At 43.2% G+C, this 10,376-nt stretch overlaps 1 protein-coding gene across 1 annotated transcript; it reads left to right on the top strand.

Annotated features, from left to right (window-relative positions):
- The first annotated feature begins 3,101 nt into the window (after window positions 1-3,101).
- LOC107228133 lies at window positions 3,102-6,401 on the top strand. The gene has a single exon (XM_015669506.2). The coding sequence runs from the start codon at window positions 3,102-3,104 to the stop codon at window positions 6,399-6,401; it is 3,300 nt and encodes a 1,099-aa protein (XP_015524992.2).
- Window positions 6,402-10,376: the final 3,975 nt, after the last annotated feature.

Raw genomic sequence — 10,376 nt, 5'->3', positions numbered from 1 at the left:
TGCTATTCAAAGAATAAAACTCTGTAATATTTTAAAATTAATTCCTGTAACGCTTTTACCTTATTGTTCACAACAACATTGTGAAAACAACTAGTCGGTCGCGCGCCTTACAACCCACGCGCCGCAACAAGCATTTCACACTTTCTAGTCGCGCGACCCAGAAGAAAGTGTTACGTCACGCGCGCCGCTTACGCCACCCACGCAGCCGAGCGCGTCGCGTAATCGGCCAACGTGGTCTACCGCTGCTGAAGACCAACCGAGGCTGCGATAAGAGACGACCGATCGGACCGATCGGCAGGACACTTCGGGTTCGCCAGAATTGACCGACCTTAACTGATACGCTACGCTACGCTACGACGCTACGCTACGCTACGCTACACGACGCTACGCTACGCTACACGACGCTACGCTACGCAACGCTACGCTACGCTGCACTCCGAAGCACAAGAGCCTGCAACCCTCCAGCTCCGTGGGTGTTGCATCAAATAGATCTCCCGTCAAGACCTCTCACCAGGCCCCCGGCGGTGCTGCTCTCATTGTGGGACGTGAGGAGAGCGAGAGTGACGTCACCTAGCTACTTTCGCCGCATTCCAGCAGCGGTCTCTCCGTTCCCCGAACCACAGCGTTCCTACGTCTCAACGGCCACCCAGACGACCCAGTCCGATAGCGAGTGGGAGTCTCCGAAAAGGACCACCGAGCCTGAGAATCGCCGCCCCCCGACACCGCCGAGCTCTCCGGAAATCCGGTATACGCCGCCCCCGAGGACCGAGCCCACTCAGCGCATCACGTCCTCACTACAGCCTCCACCGCGGTACAATCGGACGACGACCACCCCTTCCCTCTCGTGGCAACCATTACATTAAATCGTGTATATATGTAAATAAAATAGTTAATAAATAAGATGTACATATAATAAAACCAAAACCTCATCTTTGACTACAGCGATCTACCCCTTCCACGCGGCTCGGTCGAACAACCAGCTAACAACAAATAGCGAACACATATCTTGATGCTATTATGCACATGTGCTGTGTTATTGCTAATAGCAAACCACCACTTATAAAAAATACTGACACGGCGAGTTAAAAATGTATTCTTCTAATTGAATGCTCAGAATAATAGCGGAAGATAATATGTAAAATAAAACCATTCAATTTTCGGAATTAACCCTCCTAAAAAGTGTTCATCCCTTTCAACTATGACGTCTACGCTATCGTGACTTGAATAAATGAAAAAATGACACCTTTCGACGTTGAGTATGTACATTGATACCTGAACTTGCGTATAATATTTGTCACTTTTCTTCAAAAAAATATTATCATTTTCGTCAAATTCCAAATACGGGACATTCGAAACTTTATCGTCACGGTTTACGATTTGCTGATCTTTACAGGTGAATGGGCATTTGATTTCCAATAAAGTTGATTCGCTTAATAGTATTCCGTCGGGGCTCGTGGCCAAGAACGGTTGGGTCATACTTATAATTAACCCTACTAAAGTGACTTTCAATCCAGTTTGCTCTTCAAAAGACATTTTTGCATCCGGCTCCGTTTCAAGACCATATTTCATAGCTTCTGTCATTTTGCCATCAAATTTAGTCTTTTTGAATTGTGTCGCCAAAGATTCAAATGCCTCTCGCCTCGTTTTAATACGGTGAGCTTTGTTGAAGCATGTAATTCGTTTTGCTCTTTCTTCAAACCATTGAAAGCAATCTGATTGACCTTCAGATAATACGCTAATAGTCAAACACTCATTCCTGTTTGCTACAATATTTTCTTCGTACTTCGATCGCAATTCACGACGGCACGTATATTTTTGCAGTCGCATCTTCAAATCACCGACTGGTGACTTTGGATTTGACGTTCGTTCGGTGGGCAAAGTAGGTTTTTTTTTTGTTCATTCGAATTTATATAATAAGTGTTTGAATGTCGGTCCTAGTACGAAGGGACATATTTTGTGGAAGTTTGACGGTAGTGGTGTGATTATTGAAATAACTCTAAGTCTTAATTCATAAACGAGACCGACGGATTTATCGGTATTTTGCGAAGCAGTACATTATGCGCTAACTTAGTGAAATGGCTGCCAACGAACAACGTCAAGAGGTCTTCCTCCTGTCCATCTATCCTCGATTATATTGAGCCAAAGAGGAAACGTGAGCCAGAGGGCTCTTACAACAACGAGCCAGTGGACAGACCAACTAAGATCCCGCACAGTGCCTGCAAAATCCCTGAAATTGTTGGCACTGGTGAAGACGCAGACATGGAACAAATCTTAGCTGAAATCAAAGCTCTCAGACAAGAACAAGACACCAAACACAAAGATCTTACCGAGAGGATTGAATAAAATTCTATCGCCTTCACAAAGGCCTGCTCTGGAATTACGGAAAATTTAAAAAAACTACAGGAGGATTTTCAGAAATCAAAGGCCAGACATGAAGCAAGAATAACTGCTCTGGAGACAGACTCAGTCGAAAACTCTCAGATTGAGCGTTTACAGGAACTTACAACTACCCTGGAGTCCCGGATCAAGATTATACTAGCTAATAATGAGGTCGAGCTTAACAGAAAACTAGAATACTTGGATAGGAAACTAGAGTATCTGGAGAAAGAGCGTAACAGAAACAATATCTCAATCAGAGGACTTAAGCTACCAGCTACCAACCAGGCTTCTTACGTACAAAACTTCTTAAGATCTAAATTTAATGTTGATTGCTCCTACGACTCGATTAAAATTTTCCCAAAACGTGTAATAGTGGAACTGAAATGCACAGAACTAAAAACCAACGTAATGAGAAATAAAAAAGAAAAACTAGCTGGTACCAATATCTTCATCGAACCAGACCGCACTGCTAAAGAGTCCCTGCAAGATTGGCATCTTAGAATTGCTAAAAAACAACTCGAAAAAGATGGCAAAAAAGTAACAAGAAGACACAATACCTTAACAGTAGACGGCACTGTCTACAGATGGAGCATCGAGGATAATAAACTCGTCATCCAAGACAGCAGCAAGAATTCAAGAAGCTATCATGAGAACAGCATTTCAATGGAAACTGACTCCTCCTCGCAAAAAAACTCAGCATAACCAGTAAAAACAACGCAACGATGAGAATTACCTTTTGGAACGTTCATGGGCTATCAAATTTATCTCTGTGTCCACATATTCATAGGCATGAAGTTCTAGCTGTCTGTGAGACCTGGTGCACCAACCAAATAACTTCTGTCTACATGCCAAACCATCAGTCATTCTGTGCAGCCGCCGTGAGGGAACACCAAGTAGGTAGACCCAGTGGAGGTCTCCTTATGGCCATCAATAGATATCTTACCTCAGAAATTCTAGAGTCATCTCCGTGGTGGCTGTTCAACAAGGTCAATGCTGGTGATACAACTATGATTATCGGGTCTGTATACTTCAGAAAGAATCTGGATCTTCATTACTTACTAGAATTGTTGCAGGACACCCTGGACCAGATAAAAGCTCAGCAAAACTATGATATTCTCGTCCTCGGGGGTGACATGAATGCCAAAGTAGGATTGGTTGATATTTGGCCAGAAGAAATCTTCGAAGGTCTCACGATAAACGACCGCATGAGCACTACCGATAGTACCGTTTGTGAAAGAGGAAGAAAACTTATTGAATTTATGGCTGATAACAACTTTGTACTCATCAACGGAAGATCATTAAGCGACTCACCAGTACAGCCGACATTTGATGAAAGAGGCACTTCAATCATCGATCTGATATGGGTGGATGCCTCCTGTATGCACCTCATAATGGATCTTGAAATTCTCATGGAGTCCACTCTGTCTGATCATAGGCCAGTCTGCCTTACTCTTAACATTCCCTGGAAAACTCATTATGACATCATCTCAGTCCCTCCTGCCAAACCAGTCACAAAAGTTAAATGGTCGAATGAATCCAAGATCGAATACCAGCTGCAGCTACTCAAGGCGGAAATCCCCAATAATAATAATCTACAAACACAGCAGATCTATGATCTAATACACAGCGCCATGATTAAGGTGGCTGACCAGGCGGGCATCTTAGTGACAAAAGTTCCTTCTCTGCCACATTCTTGCCTGATAAATCCGTGGTTTGACATAAATTGCAAAATGGCCAAAAGGAATCTCCGAAAAGCCCTACGCACATATAAGGCCAGTCATCTCTCACCCATCAGCAAAAATAACGTGGCTAGCTGTAAAAAAGCCTACAGAGATATTTGCGCAACCAGGAAAAAATCTTACTATAAAGATATCAAAGACGCCTTCGCTAACTTGTCAAATCCAGCCAGTTTCTGGGCAGCGGTAAAAAAATATACCTTCAAAGGAAGCCTGTCCACGACTATTTCAATAAGCAGATGGAATACCTTCTACACCAATATCTACCAGCCCCGCTACTATGTCCACGCCAGACCTTCGACCTTTTACAACGAACTGCTAGACTCCGAAATCTCGCACGATGAACTGGAAGAGGTTCTTTGCGCTCTGAAACACGCCAAAGCAGCCGGACCAGACCTCCTGACAAACGAGCTATTTCAAAACCTCACAGGATCTTGGAGGAATCTACTAAGGGATCTGTTTAATCGAATACTCGAAGAAGAAATCGTCCCCAATAATTGGGCCAATGCACTGATGACAATGATTTTCAAAAAAGGAGACAAAACCGATCCAGCTAATTACCGCGGTATTGCCCTTGTTAATGCGGTGACAAAAATATTCACTCTGATAATGAAAAAACGATTCGTGAAATGGATGGACACAGAAAAAATTCTTCCAGAATCCCAACTGGGCTTTAGGAAAGGGAGAGGTTGTAGGGATGCAGTTTTCATTCTCCACAGTGCACTCCAACTACAACTAAGGCATAATGACGGACGTGAGATCTTTGGAATTTCGGTAGACTTCAACAGAGCCTTCGATTCTGTTCCACATCCACGACTCTGGCAAAAACTGCGAGATAAAAATGCAAGCAGCAAATTCATAAACGTACTTATTTCACTGTACGAATCGGCGTCTTTCCAAGTTAAAACAAACGGTGAACTCTCGGATAAGTTCGATGTAACCAGGGGTGTGCTACAGGGAGAATCATTGAGTGCCGATCTCTTCATCTTCTTCCTGTGGAACTTTGAGCAGTTCTTCCGGAATCGGGGCTTAATCGGACTAAACATAGACGGATTAAACGATCTAATTACTCTACTTTATGCAGATGATACATTAATTCTCGCACACTCACATGTGGACCTCTCCAGGAAGCTAAAAGCGCTACAGGACTATTGCGCAGCTAACGGCCTCGGAGTAAATCGCAGTAAAACCAAAATTATGATCTACAAAGCAGCTGGCAGAACAAGACCAATTCCTGAACTGCTCAGATCCTACAATGGGCACCCCCTGGACATTGTTAATAAGTTGGATTTCTTAGGCGTCAAAATATCTTCATCCACCCTTGGACTCGCTGCTCTCAACTCAGCTGTACTAAAAGCAAAAAGTGCTACAGGTATCGCTATCTCGATACTATCAAAAGCTAAATGCGACTCCTGGGATGCCTACAATAAATTGTACGAAAGCTTAGTAGCCTCGGTACTATTGTATGCCTTCCCTGCTTGGGGTCTCCGATACCGCAACTCACTAGAAGTCACCCAATGCTTTTTTTACAAAAAGTTACTACATCTCCCACGTAACACTGCTGACTGGGCAATCAGATTGGAGTTCAACCTGACCCCTGTGGCCTGGAAGGCCATGAAGCTGCTATGGATGTGGATCATCAAGAAACTACGATCTGAAGAATCTACCCTGGTCAAAATTTGCCTACATAGAACCTATAACCTGGCGAAGGAAATGCAACATGTCTCTAAAACTAACTGGGCATCCCAACTTAGAGAGTTCCTCTCAGAGTGCAATCATGCGGAGCTTTTCAACAACCTAGATCCCGACCTCTGGGAAGCTAAAACCGATGATGTCTTTAGCAGATACCGGGCTGTTCTAAGAAATGAAGATTTTGATGCATACAGGCAATATACCTCTGCTCAGCTATCACTCCACAGAACATTGCAGGACCGGGAACCGGCCTACCTCGTGGCAAATTACTCGATCTCAATCAAGCGTATTTTTGCCCAGCTGAGACTTGCCAATAAATTCATCTGTCACCTGTCACTCCTGAACTCATCCTGTAAACTTTATCCAGCAAATATGTGTCCTTTATGCAATCTGCAAGAACTAGACACCATCGAACATTTCATGATGAGATGCCCGCTCTTCACCCCGTACAGAAACCACTATCTCAGCCAACTTATACTCAATGACACCAACGTAACCACGCTACTTAATGCTTCAAGTGAACGGTCTATCTTTCCCGTCTACAACTACACTAGGAAATGTATCCTGCTCCGCAACTGGGCCCTACAACACTAAAGTTGACCTACAAAACTGCATCCATGTCGTTCTTCTCATCGTAATCTGTCAAATGACACTTTTCCCATGCCAAACTTGTGTTCTCTTACTAGATATTAAATTAAAGTATTAAACTATTCAATTTTATGATCTGTTTAGATTTAATTAGAATTTATCTGTTCTGTTTCTTTTGTTGCTTAAAATTTATTTAACTCTATGTCAAATTCTAATTTTAAGTGTAAAATTATTAGTTTAAATATTTATAAACATCATTTTGCCCATGGCACCTTTTGCTAAAAGATGTATTTTTGTACTCTTAACGCAATAAATTAAAAAAAATAAAAAAAAATCACCGACTGACGAAATTTCGTAACACCTATAATCTCGTCTCGATTCTTGTAAGCTATAAATTAGACCCAGAATGTTATATTGAATTTTGAATTTTGAAAGCGAATGGTCAAACGCACAATGCAGATAATACGCTATACTGTACGGAATCTGATTTTGGTAAATTGATCTTTTTGTACCCATCTTTTTGAGAGTAGGTTCCAGTAAACATTCGAGGTCCGCGTAGATGCAGAACGGAACGGATTCCTTATGTTCGAAATTTTTAAATTTTAGAATCTTTTCCTCCTCTGTAGCTAGAATAACTTTCGTTTCGTTCAAACTCATGCAATCAACTCGGTGCTCCAACAAGCATCTTTCAAAATTAAAATGAAACAGACACCCATCGCGCAACCACGTCTGATGTGAGCGTTTGGAAACTTGAGAACTTATTAATCTCGACAAATTTCGAAATCATGCAAAATGATGGGTTACATTCTTTCCAATATGTTCCATACCATCATCATCATCATCGTCGTCATCGTCGTTTTCAGTCTCTATTAGTAAAAGATGGATTACTGGTTTATCAGACTTGTTTCGGCTCAAATAAACGGGTACAATTTCACTGTGCTTTGATTTTTCCGTACTATCTACACCGTAAACGTTGATTGAAAGTTTGTTAAGTTTCTCGAATTTTGGAATCTGGTCAAAAACATTGGAAAACGCAAACCGTCGTATTGTAGCTCTGAGCTGAAATGTGGATATGAAGCAATTTTATTGGGATTGTTGTTGTTGGCCGGAAAGAGGGCTGCGGTGACCGACCAGAGGAAGCAATAAGCGTCTCTGTTGCGGATGTTGACGACAGTCTTCTTGTCTTGAACATCCTTCGGTAGTGGTGTGTATGTGAAAACACCTGCTCGCAGCGGCACGTACTTGTTCAGATTCACAGTCAAATTTATAACTTCGGTCAACGACCAACCAGAGTCTTTCTCTTGAAAATGTTCGATTTTGCTTAACATCTTTTGTCTCACGTGCTCTTCGAACCACCCGTGTATGTCAGCTGGCTGGAGGATGATCTCGTTTCTGGTATTAAAATATTTCATTTCTTCAACAAGTTCGGCGTTTTTTGTTTCACCAAATTTCCAGGTTAAGATGCAGTTGGCTTTTAAACCTCCAGCCTTTTCTAGCATTCTCTTCATTCTGCCAACAATGAGGTGTTTGGCATCTTCGAGAAATCTGTTCAAGTCCTTGTGTCGTAGATAGATGACGGCTGCCGTTCGAATTCGGCTCTCGAAAGCCGTCTCCAAATCCTCCCATCGTACGCGGTCGATCCTCCGTCGATTTCGCAATCCAGTGCCCACTTCCGTAAACTGTTGAAATTTGGCTGTCAACGATTCCGGAATTCCAATTGTAGTCAAAATTCTTATCTTTTCCCCGATCGTTGAGGCGTTGTTGCGTAAGATTTTATTCAAAAGCCTGGTATTTTGAGTTCCGCTTCGAATCCATTTTGCAATCTCTGCCGTTGACGATTTTTCAATTAAAATCTTGAACGCCGTTTCCATGATTTGTAATAATTTCAAACACTTTTCAGAATCCATGTTTGTTTCTTCTTCTTTCGATCACGCACTTAATTGACAAAGATACAGTTGCAAAGCTTGCTCTAGAATGACCGCTCCACGCTGGCACGGTCCCATTTACGGGTAAACAACGACGTGATTCACACATTGCCGAAAATTCGTGAACAGCCGTATGCAATATTCTGTGTTAGAGCTGGAACATTTGTCATAAAATGTAACAGTTTTATATCCTCTCGTAGGAACATGCTGGGGATCATTTAAATGAGTGCGAAATTCATCGTGCAGCAAGCCCGCCTTGCGCGCTTGGCTTCCTTATCGGCAGCAGTGCTCAAATTACGCGATTATATGCACTTGTATGCACTGTCGCTGAGCCCGGCAAGAGACTGGATAGACAGTCTCAATACTGCCTCCCGGCGTAACGCACGCCTAATTTTGCTTATACATAAATTTAATATAGCGTTAACGCCCGCACTCACAATTGCTGTAAATTGTCAATTATAACGCAATTCTCCTTTTTGAATAAACGTGAATATATACAATCATTGCGTGATTTTCGCATGACAATTCTTTAGCGACAAAAATCCGTTGTCCGCCGTCCGCTCGCCGTCAAGTCGAAACTTGTCGAATGCATTGTTCGTCGGCCTACGATTCCGAGAATCTTTCAGGGTCGAAACAGCCGCATACAAAGTTCAGAACTTTCCGGAATTCGACGTCGCACCGGAATCCGTTGTCGGCAGGCCGCTCACCGTCAAGTCGAAACTCATCGAACGCGTTGCTTGTCAGTCTAATTGTAAGTTTCCGAGAATCTTTCAGGGTCAAAGAAGCTCTTTCTCACGGTCCGGACCGCTCGCTGTCAAGTCGAAACTTGTCAAACGCATTGTTTGTCAGGCTAAGTATCCGAGAATCGTTCAGGGTCGAAGCAGCCGCATACAAATTTCAGAACCTTCCAGCATTCGACGTCGCACCGCAATCCGTTGTCCGCAGGCTGCTCACCGTCAAGTCGAAACTTGTCGAACGCATTGTTCGCCGGCCTACGTATGTGCCTCTTTATTTTATACCCGATATATAACAAGTATGCATCTTTATTTTTTAGACATTTTGAAATTGGTTTTTGATCACGTTCAATAGTCGCACGGTCCATGCTGGTAAGAAGAAGAGAAAATTTTTTTTTCAATACGAAGCTTATGTAATATTCAACCTTGCTCTCCATCCTTGACTGAACTGTACTCAAACCGAGTTATGTTTTGCATTCCTGGAGCGATAGTCACCCAACACCGCAGATCCTTGGATCTGAATGGATACTGCCGCAGCTATCGGTCGACCTTGCACTCTGGCTTTGACTGAACCCAATATCAATATCAACCGTTAATTCAGAACCTGTGTCTTGCTAGTTAAGAGTTTATTTCAGAACCTTCCAGAATTCGACGTCGCACCTCAATCCGTTGTCCGCAGGCCACTCGCCGTCAAATCGAAACTTGTCGAACGCATTATTTGTCAGCATAAGTATCCGAGAATCGTTCAGGGTCGAGGCGGCTTCTTCACACGGCTCACAAACTCAACGTCAAGTCGAAACACGTCGGATGGATTGTTTGTCAGCCTAGATTCGTTCAAGGCCGTTGCATGAGCCTCCCAACGTCGCGTCGTACCTCTGCCCTCGAAACCTCTCGATCGCCGGAGAATCTTCTCCGTTTTATCTTACGAGAGTGGGGGTAACCTTCAAGGGTTTGCGTCTGGGATGCACGGATAGGCAGCTTAGTCGGCGGGTAGGCGGCTTGGTCGGTAAAGAAGGTGTTTGTACTCAGAACCGGCTTTGTATTGCTACTCAGGACACAAATACTTCAAGACACACTAGAATGGATCCCTTGATACATATCTGTGATGTTAGCAGAAATATATTTTATTTATGTACACGTCATAATTGTAAGAAATATTAGTGTGACTGGTACGTGAGGCTGGCTGGGATTATCACACAACAAAATCCATTCATCCCTGTGTCCGGAGCTGACAAAGCCCGCCAGCCAAGCAGGACGGCGCGCGGCGGTCAGTCGGTCACCAGTCATTTACACAAAAGGACCGCGGTACAGATTTCGGCATC

Source organism: Neodiprion lecontei, chromosome 2 (genome assembly GCF_021901455.1).
Source record: "Neodiprion lecontei isolate iyNeoLeco1 chromosome 2, iyNeoLeco1.1, whole genome shotgun sequence".
In the NCBI taxonomy this organism is placed as follows: Eukaryota; Metazoa; Arthropoda; class Insecta; order Hymenoptera; family Diprionidae; genus Neodiprion; species Neodiprion lecontei.
This window is presented reverse-complemented; position numbering and strand designations above follow the sequence as displayed.

Excerpts from the sequence above, each read along its gene's own strand:
- LOC107228133 (XM_015669506.2), top strand. The coding sequence starts at position 3,102 with ATGAGAATTACCTTTTGGAACGTTCATGGGCTATCAAATTTATCTCTG.